Source organism: Crocodylus porosus, unplaced genomic scaffold (genome assembly GCF_001723895.1).
Source record: "Crocodylus porosus isolate Cpor-Errol unplaced genomic scaffold, CroPor_comp1, whole genome shotgun sequence".
NCBI classification, from domain to species: Eukaryota; Metazoa; Chordata; order Crocodylia; family Crocodylidae; genus Crocodylus; species Crocodylus porosus.
In genome coordinates this window covers 9,687,890-9,712,733 of record NW_017728928.1, presented here as the reverse complement: position 1 = coordinate 9,712,733, position 24,844 = coordinate 9,687,890, and the positions used below count along the sequence as shown (strand labels likewise).

The 24,844-nt window shown below is 46.1% G+C and overlaps 2 protein-coding genes across 6 annotated transcripts in view; one reads left to right on the top strand and one right to left on the bottom strand.

Moving 5' to 3' along the window:
* Positions 1–4,426, bottom strand: part of SPAG9 (sperm associated antigen 9) — a 104,736-nt gene extending 100,310 nt beyond the window's left edge. For 4 of the 5 annotated variants that reach the window (XM_019542468.1, XM_019542465.1, XM_019542467.1 and 1 more), the window contains exon 1: positions 4,029–4,425. In XM_019542468.1, coding sequence (XP_019398013.1) covers positions 4,029–4,334 — 306 coding nt within the window. In that variant the 5' untranslated portion in view covers positions 4,335–4,425. Of the gene's footprint in view, positions 1–4,028 lie in introns of all 5 variants that reach the window. The other variant, XM_019542464.1, reaches the window with a different exon arrangement.
* Positions 4,427–5,108: 682 nt separating this feature from the next.
* LOC109315014 (nucleoside diphosphate kinase A-like) lies at positions 5,109–17,199 on the top strand. Its single transcript, XM_019542463.1, has 6 exons — positions 5,109–5,922; positions 7,881–8,078; positions 14,637–14,769; positions 15,198–15,299; positions 15,481–15,593; positions 16,905–17,199. The coding sequence occupies exons 3-6, from the start codon at positions 14,641–14,643 to the stop codon at positions 17,020–17,022; spliced, it is 462 nt and encodes a 153-aa protein (XP_019398008.1). The 5' UTR covers positions 5,109–5,922; positions 7,881–8,078; positions 14,637–14,640; the 3' UTR covers positions 17,023–17,199.
* The last annotated feature ends 7,645 nt before the right edge of the window (positions 17,200–24,844 follow it).

The following is a 24,844-nucleotide window of genomic DNA, read 5'->3' as shown; positions in this document are numbered from 1 at the left end:
AGTTATGACCACATCACCACACATAGGGAAGCATATTAATGATTCAGTGGATAGATGTTAAACACCTATATCACACCCCCCATAAGTTAGAGGTTACACAAAATATTAAGGCTACAATACTAGCAGTCATAATTTACAGCCTTGTACAACAGTCACCTTAGTCCACCCTAAAGATTTTTCCAGCTGAGGAAAAGATCCTGTCATTTAAAAATCACAATAACTTGAATTTATAAAGTAAGAAAAAAAGCTACTTCACACAATAAGATGAAGAGGTGTTTGCTTCCAACACGAATTCTAAAATCTATTTAAAAACTAGAAAGATGGTGCATGTATGGTAGTGGCAAATTTGGGTAACCTAATATGGAGCAGAAAAAGGTTATTCTTCTAAAAATAGTTAGACATTGCCTCCCTTTTTTATTTTCCATGTCCAATTAATCTACACATCAAACCCATTTAGTACAAAGCCAGAAGCTGTCTAATTCCCTTTCCTCACTTGCAAAAATGGTAGGCATGGATTAAGTGTTAAGTTTCAAGAGCTGCTTAGTTTCATACACAAATTAACAAGTCTGGAAAGCCCAAATACAGGATAAACCACTGAGCTTGACGGTAAAATTGCTTGCTGTTGCCGTATATTGTTTTAGAAGCCCAGAAGTACCATTGAGTCAGATCATGGCTCCCACAGGAGCGCACAGGGCTACATTTGGGCTTGGGTAGTTAGCAGAAGATTGTTATGGGAATTTGAACAACAACAACTGGAAGTGTATTAATAAATAAAATATGCTAGCCTGCCAACAGCTTCCTTTTTCTGGTTCTAGTACAAGGAACCTCAGAAATGGGCTTTTAACAGCCAGTTTTCCCAAAAGTCACCTTGTAAAAATAAATTACTTAAGACACTGGCAACACATCCAGCTCTCCCCCATCCTCAGTTTTCAGATCACACGACAAAAGTGAACATTCATGACTGTTTATCAACTTATGCAGATGACTTCTTCCCGATTTGGAAAACTGCTCATGTGCATCATTCACTGAAAGAATGATGAGCAGCTACAGAGCATTAAACAACAGTTAACAGAATTTTACTTCTCATTTTTGAAGACTGACACTGAAGTAACCCTACAATCATAACTTCCACAACACTGCAAACTACCACTAAGAAAAAGAAAAATGGAGCATGCAGGTTTAAGAACAGTTAAGCGAAGAATGTTCCAAAATATGAAACATGAATATTAATCATGAGGCTACTGCAAAAATCACTGTTCCTAAATCCCCATTATAAGAGAGAAGAACCATTTAGAGTAGACCAACTAACACAGTAGTACTTTATTAGGACCCCTTTACTACCACGGAGGGGAAAAAACTATTTACTGGTTGTTTACTCAAAAAGGTCAAAAATACCATTTTAGCCACCATTTTACATTAAACATTGTGCCTGTTGTAACAAACTAATACTGCAAACCTGAAAGTCATGTCCCCCCCCGAAGTCCTCGCCAGTGCAAAACTGTTATGACATCTCATATTCCACCCAAATTTTCAAAAGGTAAGCGCAATGAATCAATCTAAAAACCACACTTAGATTTTATCACCATTACGTTTTCATGCATGTATCTGAAAACTGGACAACTGTAAATAACTTGAATACAGTGACTGTACAAGGCATACTGACTGAAGGAACAACTGTGCTCACATGCAGAAGCTAGGTCGTTGAGGACATGGACACTAGGTACTTTTTCTTTTTTAAAGAAAAGTGTGAAAAGAGTCCTACACCAGTATACCTTCCTGAAATCTGATACAAAATTACCCGATGAAAAACCCAGAGGCAAAACTACGCTGATGTAAGTGTCATGCGTCTGCAGCTTATCTCAGGGTGTCAGGTCTGCCCAGAGCAAACAAACCACTATCTGCTCCACCACAATCTAGTTGCAGGGCACTGTAATGACTGTGTACTGCATGGAAATAACCACATAGGCCAGACTGCTCTGCAGCCCAGTACCTTTAACAGTGTACTCCACCTCTGTGCATGCTGGGTCAGCGTAAAGTTCATTTTACCGCTTAGCACAATGTCAAGCTCATGTTTTTCTTACGTTATCTGCATATCATCCAAGCACTTACACTACTGAAGTGTAAAGAATCTTTCAGACACAACTACCTACTTGGTGATGTAATTATACTCTGTTTAACTGCATAATTCGCACCAGACACAATGATGGAGAAGCAACTATCAAGGGGCTGATATCAGAAGACTTGAAAATGACAGTATTTAGTCAGGTTCAGGGGTGTTGATACAGCAGCAAGGACAGAACTGAGCATTTAAGGAGCTCTGTTGACAGGCTATAACTTTAAGCGGGGTATGCCGTATGTCTACGTATCAAACAGCTGTAAATTACATTGGTGGAAAGATGTTATGTCCATTCCCTAAGCTAGTTATAGTTTCTAAGACTCCTAACAAGGACTGTTGAAGCAACTAAGCAGCAAATCTAGTCCAGTTAATAAATTGGTAGAAATAGATCATGATGCAATTACATTACAACACAGGTGCAGAAATACCTACAGATCTGCAACTTCTCAAGAGTCTAAGAGCACAGATGCAACTAATAGCATCATATTTTGTAAGGGTGTGCGAAGCGGGCCATATTCAATTTGGATTTGACCCGGATCAGGGACAGTGATTCAATTTCTTGATTCAGATCACTGACCCCGATTCAATTCAGCTGAACCCAAAGATTCGATGCTGATTTGGAGTCAGCGATTCGGCCATAGACACAGCTTTAAATGTTTTTTCTACATACCTTGAGGTACCAGGCATGGCTTGTAAGCGTTGCAATGCTGGGGCAGATGGAGCGTCCCCTACAGGAGCATGGGGGGGGCACCCCTGCATGCTCAGCAGCGAACCCAGAAGTGGACTGGAACTACTTCCAGTCCACTTCTGGGTCTGTCACCGAGTGCACAGGAACCCCTCCAGCTTGGAAATCAGGTTTGGGGGGACCCCGGATGTCCCCCCAGACCCAGGAGGCACCAGTTAGCGAGCCGAGGGAGGGACCGGGGGGCCCCCCTGCACGCTCCCCCACAGGCTCAGAAGTGCTTCTGGGTCACTACCGCGTTTGCTGCCAAGAGCGCTGGGGGTCCCCGCGCTCTTACGAGACACTCCATGCACCCCAGCATTGCAGCATATGTAGAAAAAAACCATTTAAAGCTGTGTCTATGCCCGAATCGTTGAATCTTTCCAAATCTCTCTGAATCGATTACAGGGTCCTCTGATTCAATTTGGATTCGGAGATTCGGCCGCTGAATCCCCACTGAGACTACTAGTCTTCTTATGGGTTTGGACACACAAACTAGCCTAAAATGTTCAGGGAAAAAGACGGGCGTAGTCACAGTGTCCTGGGAGAGAGAAGATGAAAGCCCCAAATGATAGTGTAATGATGATGTTCTGATGCAAGGGCAGCTTTCCTGTTTTCCTCCCTCCAAGACTACGTGAATTTGAATGAACGACCTTGTAACACCCACACAGGTGGCTTAGTGTCATCAACCAAGTACCAGCCTCGAGCAACCTGCATTACCTGTTGCTCGGCTGAAGCGTCCCATTCCCTGGCCCTCGAGCCTTTCCACGGGGACAAGCCCTTGCTCCCTCTGTCTAGCCCACAACGCAGTGCCACGTCCCAGGCGGGCCACCCAAGTAACAGCTCCGAATCCCCCCAAGCTCAACTGCCATGCCTTTGCTGAAGGGGGGAGCGCCCGGGCACTGGGGAAGGCCCCAGTGCCCAGTCTGCCCCGCCAGCAACATCACTAGGTGAGAAGAAAGAAACCAGCTGTAGGGTGGAGGAGCCAGGGCGAGGAAAGGGGTGAGGGGAGCTGACCCCGCAAGTCACAGGAGGAGAAAGAGGGAAAGGACTGGGATGGGCCACGGGGCTTCTCTGCCAGGTGGCGCCGGGCACCCGGAGGGCAGGCAGCCAGGGAGTGCTGGGGGGACTGCCTGGGGAGGCAATGAAGGGGAGACTATGAGGGCGGGGCGGGGCGCGCGGCTCACGCACCTCCTCGGCCTGCTTGCGCAGCGCCTTCTCGCGCTCGTACTGCGTGAGGAGCTGCTCGTTGTCGTCGCGCAGCAGCTCCAGCTCCACGCTGGTCTCCTGGCTGTGCGCGCACACCGAGTCCAGGTTCTCCAGCACGGCCACCACGAGCGGCATCAGCTCGGCCACCACCTCCTCGTCGTAGCGCCCGATGAGGCGCTCGAACTCGCGGTAGATGGAGCCCGCCAGCCCCGACACCCGCTCCGACATCATGGCGGGGCCCGGGCCGCCCGGCTCCTCCTGGTACACCACGCCGTCCGCCAGCTCCATGGCCGCGGCGCTGCCTCACTCCGGCGGGACGGGACGGGCAGCAGCTCCTGCTCCCTCTGCGGCCGGGCCTCGCCTACCGCGCGGGCGGGGCCGGGCGCGAGGCGGCGGCGCACGGCACTGACCTCACCGGGGCGGGGCGCGGGGCAGTGGCGTCACGGGCGGAGGGCGCGGGCCGTGGCGTCACAGGGGGAGGGGCTTAGCCGGGGAAGAGGCGGGGCCGATCCTGGGAATGTCGCGGGGCGGGAAGGTGACGTCGTGGAGTCCTGAGACACCCCGGGCGATTGTGACGCAACCGCGGGCCCCGCCCCCCGCCCGGAGTATTCATGGGAGGCGCAGACACTTGCTTGAGCTGAACAGAGCCACCGGCCAGACCTGGGACTAGATTTAAGGGCTCACGGCGCCCAGAGCAGTGCTGCGCCCATGGGACTTGGCCAGCCTCTGAGCACAAAAAGGCCGGCTTCTTCCTGGGGTGTAACTAAGGGATGGGAATGGCCCAGTCCCGAGCATATAGGGACAACATTGCATAGAAGCAGGACGCTGGCTGCTGTGATGGCAGGTTAAGGGGTTAGGTCTGTGCCGTCAGGGTTGACGGCCCTCTTACGTAGAGATTAGAATGGATGATGGTTTGTACGGGAGGGTTTGGAGAGATGACCTCAGGAAGTCCCTTCCAGTCCTACGTCTCTGTGATGCAATGTGGGTGACTGCGCCTGAAAGCTTGCTGAGAACTTTTTTCCAACTACTCAGTTGGTCTAATGAAAGATCTCACAGCTACTCAAAGGACCTTGCCTGCCAGAGTGGGATTAGGGAAGAACATGTTTTAAAAAGGCAAAAATGAATGGAGCAGGGAAATCCTACCACCGGCAATTGTGTGATTTTCCACTGGAGAGCAGCAGAAGCTCACGTTATGCTTTCCTTTGGACTGGTCCAGAGGCAGTTACTGAACTTAAAATGTGTCTGCATGGTTCGTTTAAGTCCACCGAGCTGGTGGGACTGCGGAGAGGGAAACTACAGGAGGTGCAAGGTTGAAAAGGATTTGGCCAAGTGTTTTAAAGATGTAGAAGAGTTATGTTCCTTAAGCCAGTACCACATACAAGTATGGCCAGCCAAAAAAAGAGAGCCTGAGAGTTAATTACAAAGTACAGGGGCATGCAGCTGACCTGTTTACTACTCCAAACTGCAGAAAACAAGATGACATTTTCAGTTGTAATCCCATTTTAGGCCTAATTTGGCATGTTCTTCATACGGGAAACTTTCATTTAAACGATTGGATCACACCCTTGACTATGTATCAGAAATGGTCTTTCTTTAGTCTTTGTCCCTGGAGAGAGCACTTGCAGCTGTCTTATGTTTCCCCGCCTTTGCTGTTTCCTTGGCAAGGGACTGTTGGGAGGAGCTGACTTCCAGGATTTCTCTCATCCTTCAAGTGACTGTTTTACTCATCGCACAGCTGTTCGAACCGGTGGTGACACCCACTTCTCATGGATCTTCTACGTGGCTTCACTAAACCTTGCCGGGATGTTACTGACAGCAAACTGGCTCCATTACGCCATCATCCAGACAGTCTTGAAGAGGCGCCTTCCTGACTGAGGTGGGGTTTTCACGCCATCTTTGCAACCTTATACAGAAGAAGCATTTCCTTTTTCACAAGGGGATTGTAAGCAAACTGAGATGGCTCTAAGGTGAGAAGGTTGATAAGTTTGAGTTTATCTAAGTAAGATTTTACTGGCAGTTATTTTCACCAGATAATGCAAATGCACAAGTTCCAGACACATTCGTACTGCCAGACAGCAAAAGTGGGTCACGGTGCTTTGCTGAAAGCCATCAAAAGAGGGGGCTCTCTAAGGACCATCTGTTCGACATCAGCTGTGTTAGTAGACACAGAACAGAGTGGCTTTCTTTCATATTGCTGTGGTAGTCCACTAGGACTCCAATCCAGCCAGGGATTCCCCAGGAACCTACAAGCTAGGGGGAAGGCTTTAATAGACTATGGTTTGCTGACTGTATTATTTCCAGTCCAATGATGTTTCCGTACATGGATCAGCACATTTAGAAAAACTGTAGGCTGAAAGCATGTGTTGCAAGGGGACTTGTGTAGGTGCTCATCGTACCCTGTCTACTGGCCTGTCATTCTGCTCCTATTTTGTCATATGCACCTTTGAATTGGTTGTGGCCAGGAAGCTGATCATTAGAAACAGAAAAGATGTTTCCAGCCACAGCTATGGGATGCATAGCCTTGTTGCTTGCTAAGACATTAAGGAATTTTTATAAATGATCACCCTAGGCCATGTCTACAGGTGCATTTACACTGACTTAAATTTACTACGCAGTAAGCTACTAGGGGCACGTCTAGTAACTATGTGTGGACTGACTTGGGACTAAAATCAGTCCCAAGTCAGTCCACACACACAGCGTTACTGCGCAGTAAGGCATCTACAAATTACTGGGACATACGCTGAGTTTACGTTCAAGTCAGCATAAGTCACCATATTTACTGTGCAGTACAGGCGTACACATGTGGACACATACCTATACTGCACAGTAAATGCGCATGTGTAGATGTGCCCCTAGTTAAGTAATTAAGGAGTAGGAGGCACCCTGTCTGTTACTCTGAGATGCTAGGTGGTGTCCAATAAAGGAAAAAGTACAATTCATGCCCGTAGGAATTAATACCTGATTCTGAATTAATCAGGAATTAATACCTGATAAAATGACAGTTTGCCAGGTAGTAATACAAAATCTTCTCTATCCCTAGAAATGACAGTTTGTTTGAAAAGTCAATAGATTTGAAAAAAATACTGCAGAAGGAAATTAGGCCTCAAATGAGCTTGGGATGAAATTTTAACTGGGACATTACCCAGAGGAGATTATTTGAGCTCAAATCAAATACACCCTAGATGAGAGGGCGTGGTTATGATAGCCAAATCATCATCATGCAAAGCTGGTGCAGCTATACATCACAGCTCTCACAGTCTAATTATAAAGAGAAATATAAACCAAGCTATGAAGCTTGGAACCAGACAGCAATTTTACCCTTGCCTAGGGTTACAGATATATAAGGTTTTAGCTCATACCATTATAAAGTTGGGACCAGAGCCATGAATTTAGGGTCGAGATCTGCAATTTCCTAAGTATTTTTCAGGTTTCCACATTCATGACTTTGGGCTAGATCTGTCTTGAAAAATCTCAGGTGGTTTACAAACACGCTGGACTCAATCAACAGTTCACTGTTGTATAGCAGAGACTTCTTCACACTTCAGCTGTACGTTCTGTACCTTTATTGAGCATCCCACAAATCCTTCTTTTATCCTCTCATTTCCCATTAAGAGCTTGCTGGCATATTATAACTGGTTAAAGGTTTGTAAGGGCTTTCCTATTTGAAAAGACATTGATTCTGTTAAGAGGCAGACTGAAAACAAAAGTAACATTGTGATGATGAGGTATCTGTGGAGGACAGTTTTTTTTCATATGAATGTTGAGTGTTTACCAATTTAATAAAAAATAAAGATAGTTTCCATCTCTATTCTGCCTTTTCTGTGATGTGCACAGGAATCCTAACCCATCGCTAAAGATGAGATTCAGTTAAAAACAACTCAGAAGCTAAAAATCAAGACTTGAATCAACGTTTGTTACTGAGCTGTGTGGAATAATGACTTTTTTGGACTTACATGGGGGAGGTAAGCCCCTGACCAAAGACCCGATGCTGCAAACCAAATGTGTGTAATGCCTCAAAACTACAGAAAAATGGTATGCAGATAGTTTTAAAACATACCCAGAGAACTTAATGGTGTAGAGATGATGATTAATTGGTTTGATTTTGATCAACTGATCAATTGATTATAAGCACAACAACAATATGCTAGGTATTTTCCATACACTTTTTGAGGGAAGGTCACTGCTCCAAGAAGATCAGAGACCAAAATGTGCCGTTTAAATGTTTCTCCTGCTGGTGCTGATGTCTCTGAATCTCATTTGTATTGATCAGTAAGTAACTAGTGACGGGCACTGACAGCAAATCATGTAAGATGTGGACTAACAAGTCACTTACTGCAGAGTAAATTACTACAGAGTAAATTTACAGGTACAGGAGTCACTCCACTTAGTTACCCTCCAAAAATATGTAACTGTATAAAGTGTAAGTGTTTTCTCAGTCATTTCCCCCGGTGCAGCTGTTTGTTTAATGCAAACTGACTCCATTCCCCACCTCGTGGGCAGGTGCTCTAATAGCACCTACTACTGGCCGCTCCCTTCGGAGAAACAAACCTGGGTCTGTTCCTTACTACACAAGAAAATCCAGCATCAGTTACTCCATAGTAATTGTGTCACGAGTCCACATTCTGCTTTTTGGATCATTCTTGAAAGCAGTAAATGCTTTCATACCCTTCAGAGTATCACTTGTCTGCAGGTAGAAGCTATTTTAGTCTATGGGATATAGCACCCCCAGGAGCCATTTATAATTTAACTGAGTGGCCTTTTTTAATAAAATGACTTGTCATATTTAAGCTGCCCTCCTAAAGCAGAAATTCTCCACTGGTGCATGTCTGATTTTACAAACTCGCCAGGTTATGGTGCTGGATGCACTTATCCCTTAGTTGTGACTATCAAAACAGGTTCTTAAAAGTTGGGATTTTGTATACAGGAGAGGAAAAAAAATAAATTCCCTGGCAGAGAATTATTGAAGTGTTGGGAACAAAGAACAGAAACCTCAGAGAGGGAGTTTCCCTGACGTTTCCACTGCAAATGAATTAGTACCATGGAAAAATTAGAGGATATAGACATACAAGAAAAATCTTATGAGACATAGATTTCATAGACATTAGGGCTGTAGATTGTCAGGGCTGGCTGACTTGAAGGTGTCCAGCCTCTCAAGGTGTTCCTTCACAAGGTCAGCATTGACGGAGGGCAGGGGATCTCCCTCACCTGAACCTCCCTGTCCCTTAGTGAGCATGGGTGTCCCATGGGACTGATGAAAGACTGACGCAAAGTACCCATTTAATAGGTTGGCTTTTTCCTGGGCCTCAGTTGTCTGTTGCCCCATCTGGTTCAGCAGGGGTCCAATGTTGCCCTTGCTTTTCCTCTGGCTCCCCACATATTTGAAAAAAGACTTTTTATTGTCCTTGATGCTTGAATCTAGTTGAAGTTCAGTTGCAGCCTTGGCTTTCCTGGTTTGCTCCCTGCAGGACCGGACCAGTGCAGAATAATCCTCCTTGCAGGTGAATCCCATCCTCCATCCTTTGTAGGCCTTTCTTTTTAGCTTCAGGAGGTCTGCCAGATCCCTGGAGAGCCAGGGGGCCTGCTGTGTCCTCTTGCTGCCTTTCCTCCGAGATGGAAAGGACTTAGCTTGTGCACTGAGGATCGCTCCCTTGAGGAGCAACCACTCTTCCTGAGCTCCCCTCTCCCTGGGGTCATGGTCCCTTAGGGCCTCACCAACACGCCTCCTGAGCTTGTCAAAGTTGGGTTTCCTGAAATCAAGGACTTCCATGTTGCTGACTGACTTGCCAGCTTTTCAGCAGATGGTGGAGGTGATCAGCTCGTGGTCGCTGTCACCCAGCTTCCCACTGATCACTAGGTCGCCGATTAGGTCATCCCCTGTAGCCAGTACCAGGTTGAGCAACGCTTTGCCTCTTGTTGGCCCATAGACTTCTTGAGTCAGGTAGAGGTCATCCACGCACGAGAGGAAGCTTTGCGACCGCTCGGATTTTGCTGAGTGATCCTCCCAGGAGATGACCGGGTAATTGAAGTCACCCATGACAACCATGGTCCTGGAGCACGAGGCCTCAGCCAGGTCCTGGACGAACTCCTGGTCAAGCTCAGGACTTTGGGTGGGAGGTCTGTAGTAGACTCCCACCGTTGTGATCCCTGTGCCGTGTTCCCCGCGGATTTTAACCCAGAGGGTCTCCACTCGTCCACCCTGGGCACCAACATCAGCTTGCAGGGACAGGTAGCTTTCCTTAACATAGAGAGCTACAATCCCACCGCTTTTATCTACACGATCCCTCCTGTACAGGGTATAGCCATCTATACCCAAGGTCCAGTCATGGGTGGGGTCCTTTACATTAGTAAAGGGAGAGTAGAAAGTAAGTAAGAGAAGTAATCAGAAAAAGCTAAAGGTCAAATGAAAGAAAGATCAAAGACGTCAACCAGAAGAATAAAAAGGAACCAGGAAATAACCCAGTTAGAGGGTTAGAAAAGTAAAGGTAGAAAGCCACAATATAAACGGTTCTGGGAAACAGTCAGGGAAAAGATCAGGACGGAGACCAGAATGCAAACATTATGCAATTGGGAAGAGAGATTATAAAATGGAGCACAGAGAGGACAAACTGAAGCAAGAGCTAAATATACAAGTCACAAGTAAACACGATGGTATAAAATTGTATGCCTTACTGTTTCATTTTGGCAATGCTGAGATCCGAGACGCTGTACACTAAACAATTCTTTATTATAGACAGTAGAGCAACCCAAGTGCCTTGCTGTTGAGAGTCAGTCTAATTCCACAGGGCTCTGTTTTTCAACCTCATTTTCTTCCCACAGGGGAACTGCTGCTGAATGGACCATTCTTCTTCCCTTCAACAACCTCAGGAGAACTGTTGGACGAGTAAATCACAGTGCCGTAGCAAGAGAGAGGGAGGGAGCGGGGCAATCGCCCCAGGCGCTGCGCCCACGGGGCGCCAACAGGCGCTGCCCAGCCGGGGCGGGGTGCAGGATGGAGCTGCAAACGGCTCATTTGCGGGCAAGCACGGCGGGACCTGTGCCTCCTGGATCTGTGTGCGGGGTGAAGGCAGGCTGCCACTGCAGGCTTGCCCCAGGCACCAAACTTCCCTGCTATGGTACAGAGGCACCATAATTATTTCCTTCTGAGAGCTAGCAATGCTGACAGTAATACTGTGCAGATTATTATCATCTATATTGGTATAATCACAAAAATGCTTAACAAGGGGGTTAAAAAGAAATGTTATGGGAACAGAGGACTGGAGGGGTTGCAGGCAGCCTTTTCCCCAACACTCCTAAAAATCATTCCGTATCTTCACATTATCCTACAACTATAAGGCACAAATCCAGAAACCCCGAGGACACGCTGCAGCATGCCACAGATGAAAAGCAACGTATACAAGGGCACTGCCAATACCCTGCCACTGCAATGGCAGAGAAATAATTGGTAATATATGCTTGGAGAATCCTAGAAAGAGAACTATATCCCATGCTTCCGAAGTAGCTGCAACAAGGGATGCACGCAAAACGTTGAAAGTGTAGTCCCAGAGATCTCTGTTGAAAATGTGGTCCCAAATGTCACATCTGAAGTACAGAATGCCTTGGGGAGGAGAATATGCTTCCCGGTGTTACATTTCTGTGTCCTACTGCAGGAACTGACATGTCAGATATTTAACTGTCCATTGGGCTTCCATCATTTTGAATTCGTGACTTAGGGTTTACCAAGACCACCAGCAACAGTGGGGTCATGAACTTCTTTTGCATCTTAAACAAATTCATTGACTTAATAAGCTTATGCACTAATAAGGGAAGGCAGATGCTCAAGTAAGGCAATTTTCAGAATATGTCAGTTGTCACCTATTGTTTTTTGGTGACAGTAGAATAGATAGTAGAGAAGCAGACATGTGCTTGTAAAAAAAGTCATGCCGTTTGGCCTACTTATTGCAAATCTTGTTACACTTGGTGAGGAGATGGGTTGGTTAAAACGTCATCAGTAAGAGCTTGACAAAGAATCATAGCTATTTTTACAGGCATCTAACCCACATGTTCAGGGAGAAAAGCTTAACATGTGACCCAAGCATATGTAAAGACTCCAACTTCACAGGGCAAACAGAAGCAAAAATAATTTAAAAAATCACAATATGTATGATTTTGAGGGCCCAACTTGTAAGTTTTGTGCTCTCAAAGTCAGCAGTCCTGGGATACCTTAAAATGGGACTACCTTTGGACTGGTACAAATGGGCAATAAGGACTTGATGACAATGATCTTCTGAAGATACTTTTTCTATTTATTTGCTGTCTCTGGATACACTTCCTTTTTTTTAAAGATGGCTGGCCTAGTTACATATGCTAAATACGTTCTGTGCAAAGGGTACTGGAAGATCTCAGATCACTTCAGGAGCAGCAAACAACTGGCTCACCAGAGCCAGCCCACCCCTGCCCCAGATTTAGATTGTCAGACAAGCAGCCCTGCTTTGCATTTGCTTTGCTTTCCTAATATGTCTCTCTCCCCTCCCCTTCTTCATCTTTTGTATTCTGATTTCTCTCCCCTTATACTCTGCTTTCTGCACCTGCTTGCACAGCATCTGAAGTAGTGAACTTGCTTCACAAAGGCTTGTGTTCTCTCTCTATATATATATCTATATATATTTATATATAGGTATATAGATATATCTATATAGCTATATAGATATCTCTTATTTAGTCCATAAAGGTGTATATCTACCCTTCAGACTAAACAGCTAACTATGCTTATATTACATACAGCCATGAGTGAAGCACAAGGGACAAATCCTAAATAACATCGGGCTAATTACACAACCATAGACTACTTAATCCCATGTAAGTGAACACATGAGGTTAATCCTTTGAGGGGCTCCACTAAGATTAAGAAGAAACGTGGCCCTTATGTAGAAAGGCTTAGTCTTTAGTAAAATGATTGTAGCGTCCCCAGGGGAGAGGAGGGGAAGGGGGCAGGAGGAGCAAGAAGGGGTGGCAGAAGCGATTCTAGGATGAGTGCTGCTTCTCCCTTTCTTGAGCAATGCAGGACAGGGTGGGAGGGCAGGACATCGCGTATTTTGGCAGATCAAAACCTGGGGCAGGGCAGGGAGGGGTCTAGCGAGCTAGGTGTTTGCTGCTGCGGGAGTGACTTGAGACCCTCCAGCACGCCCTTGGCACAAAGCACATTGAGTGACCTGTGCCAGGGGAAGGCCTCCTCGCAGATACCCAGGGCCAGTCCCTGACCCTCAGTGCCTCAGTTTACCAGTCTGTCAAAGAGGAATCTTGTAACCGAACAGCCCATGCTTCGTGTCCCAACCACACCTCCGCAAGGCAGGGGCTGTGGTGGGGGTTGGCAGAAGGCTCCCCCCAGCACCTACGGCCCTCACAAGAAATGCTCCCCTAGGAAGCTGTCCAGCTTGGACTGAAACTAGCCTGGACTGCACAGGACCTCCCCATGGGTGGGTCGGATCAGGCCTGGCGTGACCTGGGGCACTGGGCGAGTGGCCAGGAGCAGGCTTAGCACTGGGTGGCAGCTGGGCAGCGATGTCATAACCACCAGCATCCCCGACCCTGCGGCTGCAGCCAGGCAGGTGGGAGCTTACTGAGGAACGTGGGGGTCTACGGGGGATTCGGGAAGGCTGGAAGGGGACGGGGCAGCTGCCGTGGGATCGGGATTCATAGGAGGGTTCATGTCTTTGCTGGCTTTTCACTGCAGGTTCCGATTTGCAACGGGATGATCAGGCCGATTCCCTTCCAGCTGCTCCTTCCTTAATAGCAAAGGAGCTTGCGAGTGACTGCGTGTGACGCTTTCTATTTCTAAACCGATCAGATAGGAAGGAACAAGGACAATGTTACGTTTGTATCATACAGGTCAGCGCTGTTGCGAACCAGGCTGACTCCTTGTAGGCAGTGCAGTGATCAGGGGCTGTGTCTCTGACACGGTCCCTGAGGGGATCTGTTGTAACGCTCATTCTTCCTTCCACACACGCCTGCCCGATGTGCATCCTTAGGTAGTGTCAGAGAGATGTTGTAGCACTAATGGTCCAGAAACGATGTGAGAGGTGAGGATTTAATAAGGTGCTACCTTATTAAGGACCAACTCTGTAGTTGGGATAGAGTTAGACAAGCTTTCGACTGCAAGACATTCTTCCAAACTACAGAGTTGGTCCAAGAAAAGATAGCACCTTATGAAATCTGTGCATCATCAGAACACCAGTTTGCTGTAGACAGTTTATTATAGATCAAAGAAATGCATGCAAAAATATTTCAGGGAGTTGTATCCTACACTGAAGGCAGCAATGTGGCAATATGTAGCTTGGAGTACACCTGTGCCACAATCTGTAGTCTTCTTTTATTTTAAATCTTCACGTTCTTAATACCTCCTAGCTGCCTTTTTCTCTGCCTATAACTGTGTCTGGGTTAAACTGCCTTTTCTATTCAGTGCAGCATATGGTTGAATCATTTTGAATAGGTGAATTATTCTGAGCTAAAATTAAGCTGAATTAGGCTGTGCCAGATTGTAGCTGTGTAGACTTCTGTTGTGGCTGCATTTGTGTCCTGCTTGCAGAATACGGAGTCTTTTTTTCTCTGTTGTAGGACAATGGCCTCCATTTCAGAGCGCACTTTCATTGCTATCAAACCTGATGGAGTCCAGCGGGGACTGGTGGGAGAAATTATCAAGAGATTTGAACAGAAAGGATTCAAACTGGTGGCCCTGAAATTACTGCATGTAAATGTCCCTCGTATATTTGTCCTTTGTATATATAGTGTATTCCAGGGACAAGTCTGTTGTCAAATGATCAAATTCTGATGTATCAGGTTATTTTTTTGAGAGTTTGTCATTCCCAGCTATATCTAAATGGATGAGACAGTCTGAGCAACCTAATTTTAGTCTGAAGGTACTATTCTTACAGATGCATCCTACATTTATTAACATCTATGGCAAAAATAGGTTTCTCCAAATAAATTAGACATGGTTAGAGCACTCTTGCTAAACTAAACTCTACACTGATATACCAAGTCTTTATTTTAAATTGATATCAGTCAAGTGACACTTTTACAATGCTGCATGCTTGAGGATTAAGAGGGCTCTGTTAATCTCTTGCAATTTAAATATGCTTTCACTAAGCTTGTCTTTTTTTTATGCATTTTGTTCAGGCATCAGAAGACCTTCTCAAAGAACACTACATTGACCTGAAAGATCGGCCGTTCTATGCTGGTTTGGTTGCGTATATGCACTCTGGACCTGTTGTAGCTATGGTGAGTTTATGAAAATGAAAACTGCAAAAGAGAAAATGACATGGTTGAGATGATCTGTTCTTATTCATAAAGTTGTTGGCATAGCGTATTAAATTTATAGCATATTAAATAACGCATTACTGACTGCTGTCATGTTAGTTACAATTTGGATTTCGTAAATCTCACTGGATTTTTCTTTAAGGTGTGGGAAGGTCTTAATGTCATTAAGACTGGCAGAATGATGCTGGGGGAAACAAATCCGGCAGATTCTAAGCCCGGCACTATCCGTGGTGACTTCTGCGTTCAAATTGGCAGGTATGTTTTGAAAATCTGGTCGTATCAACACTAAGCCAGCTTGTAAATCATATGCTTGCCTGTTTGAGAAGTTCTTGTGATAACGAGTGCTGTTGCAAAGGCTAGATTCTGTTGTAACTACTGGAAGAACGTAAGCCGCAAGAATGCAAGTACTGGAATTTGATCAGCCTTGTAGTAACCAGATCCCAAGTCCTTTCTATCACACCAGTTGTTAATTAGGCCTCATATTTTGGTAATAATCCAGCCCTACTTGTAACAAGTAATAAGCTCTCTGAATCAGGATTTGCCTTTTGGTTCCTCATTATAAGCTGTCCTGCTAAACAGGAATAGGCATTTTAATGCTATATATATTGTTAAAGTTCTGATGCATAAATGCATATGGTGAGGCTGAAAAGCTTTGAGAGGCAAGTGTAATTTCTAAATCCTCAAAGACCTCTAAGTGCATTCAAATCCCAGTTCTATAGAAAGAAATGTGGGAAGACCCATAGAACTGGACCTGAAAGATGAAAACAGATATGGCTTTTCTTCTTTCTTTTCCACTATCAAAAGTGGAAAGAGAAGAAACTTGACAGAAACTAGACGTGAATATGCAATGTGATTTTCTGGTTACTAGGGCTGTGCGAAGCTTCGGGTGGTGATTCAATTCGGAGGAGATTTGGCCCGATTCGCTGGCCAAATCTCTGAATCCAAATCAAATCAGGGGACCAAATGTAGAGGTCTGAATTGATTCAATGATCTCCAAATCTTCGGCTCTACCTGCCAATGGGGAACAGTTGTGATATTTGGCCCTGCACAGGCCCAACAGGGAACACCCTGGGGTCTTGGTACACTTGGCCTACTGGCCGACTGCAAAGGACTCAAGGAAAAAGGGCCAAGTAGCCCCAAAAGAGATAAAGGGTCCGGAGAGAAGCTCAGCATAAGGGGCAATGGTGCCCTGCCCACTGCTTCGACTGAACTCTTTTAAGTTAAGTTCTTCTTGTGTTAGCATTTTTCTTGGAGAGTGGCAGTCGTGGGGAGATCCCTGTGGCTCCTATGCCCTGTCAAGCTGTCACATGAGAAGTGACTTACAACAACGGCAAGGTGTGGCCTAGATCTACAGTAACACCCAAGTGGAAAGGGGTGGGGTGTAGAGGATGAGGAGCCCCACAGAAGACGCAACAAGGAAGGCATTCCTGAGCCCATGTAGAAACCACTGAGAAACCCCGCCCAGAGGTACTGGGAACAGTAAAGTCGTGGTGGGAGAGTAGACTCAGGTATGGTCCACCCTAGGTGACAGGGCTCTATAATAACTCTTCCTTTTCCTTCTCTTAGGAACATCATCCATGGCAGTGATTCTGTAGAAAGCGCGGAGACAGAGATCAACCTGTGGTTCGCTCCTGAGGAACTGGTTGATTACACAAGCTGTGCTCATCAATGGATTCATGATTAAAAGTTAGCCTGTGACTTTTAAGGTCCCTTCACTCCAATAATTATAGATCCAGAAGCCATTTGTAATACCTTCAGTCATTTCAAAGTATTCCCATATAAACCGCTGGAAATTTCTCTCTCATCTACATTGTGAATATTAAGGGTAATCAATGTTAACTGCTGCTGCGCTGATTAAAAAGCTATTGACTTATTGATTGGGTTATACATGCAAAGCTTTTTGCTTGTGTTTGGATGAGCGAGGGGGGAAGATAGAATAGGGAAAAAGGCAACCATTCTCTGCCAGCGACATAAGGTACAATCCATACCAAAATACCCTGTATCCAAAGAGAATACATTGGAACATGGAAATGCTTACAGATCCGAAAAGGGCCTGGAAATTTTTCGTCATGCTTTATTAAAATTCCAGGACAGAATTGGTCTCATGTAAAATGATCTGTAATAGTCCTAAAACATGGGGAGTAAAGAATTAGATCCTTTCCCAGTTTTTTGGGGGTTTTTTTTTTTTTGAACAGTGAGAGAAGCTTTCCCAGAGGCTTCTTTCTCTCCAAAAGAGTAATGCAGTTGCCAATTGCCTCAATGGCATCTTCACCAAGAATAAGTGGTTTCATTAAACCACTTTTCCTAACTTATAAGTGTTCACAGCATTTGAAGGTGGGCTTAGTCTGGCAGCTTTTTTAAAACATCATTTTCAGAGGGCTGTTCCATGGCCTCCAGTGCCCCTCATCTCTCTAGGGCATTGCCTTTTGATGCTGGTTGAGAAAACAGACCATCACTATGCTGTACTTTTTTGTGTAAGCAATTGACAACTCATATTTTCTGTCCTTGGTTGCTTGAGCTGTGCAAAGCAAAGCCGGCTGTGCTTAGATAAGATTTTTCAGAGGTGACTTTGGCACTGAGGTGGCCATATCATTGAAAGTCAAGGTGCTTTTTAAAACTGTACTATTTATATTTAAACTTTTACACAATTGATTATTCTCTTTTTAAACTGCCTTGCTCTTAGCACTGCTCTCTAGCTCTATGCAGAAACCTTGCAGCTTTAGGCAGAGCTGATGTGGCTGTAAGGAATGCCCACCTGCAGTTCATTTTGAATATGCTAGTGGCCTTGCTAGACTGTTAGACAATTGATGGGATTAAAATTTGCCTGTTGTGTTTTAACACTTGACTGTAACAGATGAATGCTGTCAAATTTAGATTGCAAACTTAGGAATGAAAAATAGTCCTTTTACAGGCTTACCCCGACTTCTTCCAGAGTTTGTGGCAATGAGGTCTGTAACAGGCCCCTGCCCAGCTTACCTCAGTGCCGCAGCCCAGGTGGCCAGGCCACGAATGACGCAGCTGGCATTCTGCGGCTGGATGGCCTGCTCCCCACCGGCGCTGGGTCCAGAGGCCATGTGTTTAAAACCAGCCTGGAGACTGGGAGGAAGGCGGGATGCGTCGGGATGCGGGAGATGGAGCCGGACGGACTCCCTGACCTCAGATGCAACCCGATGCTTGCCCTGCCAGTCAGCAAGCCCAGGAAAGCAGCACATGCATGCCTCAGTCAGGAGGCAGCTGGGAAAAACCCGGACGCAGCGATTACAGCCATCTGGGAGTCAGCTTCACGCACCAGGAGTGAGAGATCCGAACTAAGCCAGAGGAGCCTGTCAACCCGCAGGGAATTGAAGCCCAGGGGTAGCACCAAGCCTCTCAGCTGTGCTCACAGACAGCCTGGCACGCCGATGAGCTTGCCCACTGTTGCAGTGGAAGGGTTGCCCGGAGAACTAGCAGTCAGGTGGGGATGGGAGAGTGCAGCCCAGCGGGCACCCAACAAGGGTGAGCCCTGGAGGGACAGCCCACAAATCCCACATACCCCCACGGTGCAGCTGCATTCACGAAGTGTGCCAATGGGGAACAGCTGTGATATTTGGCCCTGCACAGGCCCAACAGGGAACACCCTGGGGCCTTGGTACACTTGGCCTGCTGGCCGACTGCGAAGGACTCAAGGAAAAAGGGCCAAGTAGCCCCAAAAGAGATAAAGGGTCAGGAGAGAAGCTCAGCATAGGGGGCAACGGTGCCCTGCCCACCGCTTAGACGGAGCTCTTTTAAGTTAAGTTCTTCTTGTGTTGGCATTTTTCTTGGAGAGTGGCAGTTGTGGGGAGATCCCTGTGGCTCCTATGCCCCGTCAAGCTGTCACATGAGAAGTGACTTACAACAACGGCAAGGTGTGGCCTAGATCTACAGTAACACCCAAGTGGAAAGGGGTGGGGTGTAGAGGATGAGGAGCCCCACAGAAGACGCAACAAGGAAGGCATTCCTGAGCCCATGTAGAAACCACTGAGAAAACCCCGCCAGAGGTACTGGGAACAATAAAGTCGTGGTGGGAGAGCAGGCTCAGGTATGGTCCACCCTAGGTGACAGGGCAAGGGCCTGGTCACAGGTCTTATGACTGAAAAGGGAATGGTAGTGGGAGAGCTTAACATGACCTAGCCTCGAGGATGAAGGAGAACCAGAAGGAAGTTGAATCTTGCCCTTATCTGGCCTGGGTCATTATGGTAAGTGATCAGTCAGTAGTACTGATCAGTAGTGGGAGAGAAGTAGGAGAACTAAAAACACGACAGATAATGCAATGATGGAACTGCTCCTTTTACTAATTTGGTGATAACTCTGCATTTGATAAAGCTTTGAGAAAGTCAGCTAAACCTGTGAGAAACGGGGATTTTTTTTAACTGTTTAGCTGTCAGTCATTAGCTCCTTCCTTCAGCTGACCTTACTGTTCCCTTAATTCCAGAGAGCATGGACAAGGCCAGATGCACAGTGTCACTCGTCCTGATCTTATAGTCACATGGGCTGTAAAAATGACCTTGACATTACACACTCAAAGTAAATAATCTCAGACCTTAAAAAAAAATTCTCGGAAGAAGGCCTTCATGCTCTCCAGGTGATACTGAGAGACAAACAGATGAATTACTCCTATATATATATATTAGTAAAAGTAAGATTATCTTAAATATTTGCCTCCATTGACTTAGCTAAATATTCCTCATATTTTGACACAAAAGAAAGATGGCTCAGGCAAGCTACTCAAACAAAAGACAACAAAAAGTAAATGAGCACTTCTCTTCTCTTTCTCACTCTTACTTGGCTGTCACTTTGTCCCTTCACGTTACCAATCCAGGGTTTGGTTTGGTTCGTGTTTTTTCTTTTTAGGAGATTGTTGGCTTTTAGAACTTCATCCTTTATCACTTGGTCCTGGATTTTTCTCCTCTCCAAAGGTTTCCATTAGGTGACCTGCTGTGGTTAATATTCAGCTTGCTCATGTCTCTTGCACCTAATTGCTGTTCTATCTCTGTTCTCTCTCCCTGGCTCTCTGCAGAGCAGGAGAAAAGGGTGGGGAGGAGGAGGATCATTCCAGGTGTACTCTACAGCTGCAGAACTCACACGTTATTACCAGTCCCCACAAGGGCACCTATTTGCACCTTCATACACAAACACAAATTATTCAAACTGAACAGAGAAGTAAGTGTGAGTATCTAGTTAAAAAAAACAAACCCAACGTGAGTAAGCCTATATCTGTCCTTTTATAAGAGACTGGTAGCAATCCAGTTTATCTGCCTTCTTTCAGTTGCACATCATATGGGAACATTGATCAGTAGGGAAAGACTCAGGTGGCTTGGTCATGTCAAGTGAATGCCACATCACTGGATCTCAGAGAATGTGCTGTATTCTGAAGCTCACAACGGGTCTAGAAAGAGAGGCAGACCGCTGGGCAGATTTTGGGATGCTTGCAAAGATGACTTAGCACCCTTTGGCATCTCTGCGGATGATCAGGAGAGGAGTGCAGAATGCCGCTCTGGTTGGCGGAGTCAGCTTGCAGATGGAGTGAGGCACTGCGAGGCAGAGTGGATCAAGTTTTGTGATGAAACTCAGAGGAGGAAAGAGCACTCCTAGTGTGTGGGTGTGCCCTGCCTGCGCGCATCAGACTCAGCCGTCATCAAACTCATCTGGTGCATATACCATGCTCTGTACAGAACGGTGGTGCCAGCTTAAGAAAAGTCAGTACAAGTCGGGGAAAAAAAAGATCAATTTGTTTGAATTAGCAGCGGCTTTCTTATGAGCTTCTCTGTGATACCATATTATGGCGTGCTCAAAAAAGAAAAAGGAAAACAAACTCTCACACCCCAAAGGACAGTGTTACACTGAAGCTGTAATGCAAATAAGCAAGGAAATAGGAGGGAGACAAAAATCAAGGACAGGCAATTTGGAAGGCAAATTTCTGAAGGAACACAAGCAGTGGCACAAATCTGCAGACTGAAAATACTTTTTTTCAGAAAATCAGGAGTGAGCGAATGATGAGTCTTAACATATTTTGCATGTCTGTATATGCTGCGGGACCTCACAGCACTTTACAAACAATGAATTAATAATAAGCTATACTTACGTATCTTTTTAAATCCCAAAGTCACAAAACATTTTAAAAAGTGAGTATTGTCATCTCCATTTTACTAATGAGGAAAATGAGGTAGAAAGAAGTTAGGCCCAAATCCACAGAAAAGATCTGGATGTAGCTTTTGCAGTGATGAACACCTCAATCTTTTAGGCACCTGGAATCCATAATATGGAGGTAGGTAGGTGTATACACTTCTTATACAATGCAGTGGGAAAATTAGGCACCTCGGAGTGGGATCCAAGAGGCACAACAGGCTGAATAGGGACTCGAAGTTAACTAGCCAAGAGGAAAAAATGAAGACAGGCAGGTGTTTTACATATGACCCCTTTGTTCTTATCTGAGTCTAAATGACTTGCATAAAGTCATACAGTGAACTACTGACAAAATCCGGAAACGAATCAAAGTCTTGACCCTCAGTTCCTTATTTAAAAGTTCATCCACTGTAATCTAATCATAGAATCATAGCATTAAAAGGGAACTCATGGGTCATCTAATCTAACGCCTGCAGAAATGTCGGATATTAAGGCACAGAGATACGTAGACACAATATAATGAAACTCTGTTGGGGTCAAACGTTGTTAGATTATTGTTTGTAGGAACAAATTTAGAAGAGAACTTTGGATCTGACGCATCCAGAGAAGGAAACGTTATCAGGGAACTTCTGAATTACCGCTACTGTGCCTGTGCACAGAAATGAATGAGAGGGGAGATCAGCCAAGATCAGACTACTCTGGACAAATGCAGTACTTGCACATCCGAGGCACCTGAGTCAGCACTTCCAAGATTACTAGGTAGTAACTGGGTTAGTTAACAAACAGCACCTAGGTTAGACAGAAATTCAGATCAAGCTTCAAAGTAACACTATAAATAAAGTACAGCAAGGTACATTTACATGATATCACAACTGTCAGAGCTGTCACTGGTCCTGATAAAGCTATGGGCATGAACTCCATCTTCCACCTCTGTATGGTGCCCAGCCATCAGAATACCCATCGGTAATAACAGCCTATTGCTAGTCCATGGGCCTGATCACAGGACAAGACACCAGGACCTTCCCGGTTCTAATCCTGGTTTGACACCTATTCTGATTTCTAACCTGTAATCACAGCTGCATCCTCCCATAACCCAACAGAGAAGATAGACACATCCTTCCCCTGGAGTGTTTTGTTGTTGTTGCGAGAGGCAAGGATATCTTAGGGTGTTATCTTTTATAGGACTACCTATGTAGCTCACACAGTTAGACTTTTGAACGGAAGATATTCTTCCTTGGGCCTCTCGCAACTATTTGTTGTTGTTCTGAAATCAGAGCATATTTGGAGGCACGGCGTTGCTCAGCCTACACAGTGCCCCCTCGGTAACTCAGCATCTCAAATACACCAACTTTATGGAAATGGGAGTCTCCTTCCTAGCTTACTCCTGCAGTCATATGGTGGAGGGCAAACAAAACTCGGGGGCATCTGAACCCCAAGCCTCTGGATTTGGGCTTGCACGTAGGATCCCCACCAAAGGATTTGGAAGCATCTGAAGCCCCAGGTGGGAGTGCAGGGTTTGCCAGTAGCATGGCCATGAATGCCACGTGCCCCTGGAGGCTGGGGGGTGGGCACGGCGAGCTCCCGCAGGTGATGGCAGCGCTGTCGGTGGCAAGAGCGTGGCGGTGGTAAGCGGTGAGCTCCCCCAGGCCTCTGCGGCACTGTCAGTGGCGGGGCAGGAGTGGCAAGTGCCAACCGATGGTCGGTGACCGCCAGCCGATACTGTACAATGGGCTAAATGCCCAGCTGGCTGCATACAAAAAACTAGAACTCTTGGTTCCAAAATGATACCTTTTATTAGACCAACTGGGAAATTGCAAGAAAATTGTCCTTTTCTACAAGTTTCCAGGATCAAAGTCCCCTTGTCAGGCTCTGGGAAAAGTATAGCTAGTACAAGATGGTCTCATAGGTAGGAAATACACTTCATTTTTGCACAGAGGGAGCTGAAAATAGAAGGCTGCCCCTCTGGGTCCACGAGAGTGTCTTTGTGCGCTGTGCTGAGTAGCTCTTTGATGTGTAGATCAGGTAGATTTCCTTCCCTGGAGGTGTTGGATGGCAGGCAGCACGGGCGACTGGTGCCTTCCAGTCTGGGGGGGAAATAGATCACCAATGTGGGGGGGGCCCTCAGCAGCCAATTGCTGACCTGGGGGAGGATCCCCTAGCAGATGATCGCCAACTCGGGGGGTCCCCCCAGCAGCCGGTCTCCGAGTCCGAAATCACAGATGGGGAAACCGGAAGTGCACTTGCACCAGCACTTCTGGTTTCAGGGCTGGTGTTTCCAGGGGGTGCACAGCCAATCTCAGGGAGTGCATGTGCACCCATATGTGTTGCCAATGGCAAGGCAGGGAGGTAAAAAATCTTTCTTGTCGTTCTGCGATGAAGTTTAAAATCCAAAAATCGGCTAAAAATTGGCATCTTCCATGTTGGTGTACTTGGTAGCCAAGTTGGTCCAAGACAAGAAGACATACAAATAACTAGAACTCTTGGTTTTTTCTAAAACAGTTTTTCGTAAAAGGCAATCAGGACTCAATAGAGATGATATCTTTTATTAAACCAACTAGATTTTTGCAAAAAAAAAAATTAATTGCAAGCTTTTGGGCGTAAACACCCTTCATCGGGCATTGGAAAAAAGATTGTGAAGGTTCTCCTGGGTAGCAATGAAAGTTCAGATTTCCTAGGATTTCACAGAAGAGTCAATAGATGGAAAACGCCTCGGGGCAGGCAATTCATAGCTGGTCCCGAGCCTCGAGGGTCTGGGATGACGCAGATTACCCCGAAACAAAGGCAGGAGCAGGCTCTTAGGCTTCAGGTGCTCACCATTGCTTCCTGCTTGCGAAAATACAGAGATTTCATTTTTAAAAAATCAGCGGAAATCCAGTATCTTCCAGGTGTCAGGCACCCAGGCTGTAGCCCTATCGAGCTAGAGGAAAAGGCAATCAGGACTCATAATATAGAGATGATATTTTTTTATAACCATATTTTTGCAAAATCTTGATTATTATTATTTTTTTACAGCCAGATTTTTGCAAAACCTTGATATTTCTTTACAAGATCTTTGCCAAACCGCCCCGTACGTCTCTCGTCTCAGCCCAGCGCCGTGCGCAGTGCGCTCCTGACTACATTTCACCCCTTGGGCTGAAGAAACGCTGCTCGTGTTGCCGGGTTTCGGTCGGTCTAACACAAGGGAGACCGAGTCGGCCTGGTAAAGCCGTCAGCCCCGCGCCGGGGTTGTGCTTCTCTGTCACCGCCGCGGAGGGCACGGGAGGCCGCTCGCCGCCCTCAGCCGACGGCGGGGTGGGGCGGGGCGCGGCGGGCGAGGGGGCGGGGACGAGGCCAAGGGCTGAATACCGAGGTCCCGCCCACCGGCT

What these genes read in the sequence shown, in the direction of transcription:
- LOC109315014 (XM_019542463.1), top strand. Translation starts at nt 14,641, where the DNA reads ATGGCCTCCATTTCAGAGCGCACTTTCATTGCTATCAAACCTGATGGA. An exon ending in CTGGACCTGTTGTAGCTATG is followed by an intron (nt 15,300 to 15,480) that starts GTGAGTTTATGA and finishes TTTTTCTTTAAG; the next exon opens with GTGTGGGAAGGTCTTAATGT. An exon ending in TTCTGCGTTCAAATTGGCAG is followed by an intron (nt 15,594 to 16,904) that starts GTATGTTTTGAA and finishes TCCTTCTCTTAG; the next exon opens with GAACATCATCCATGGCAGTG.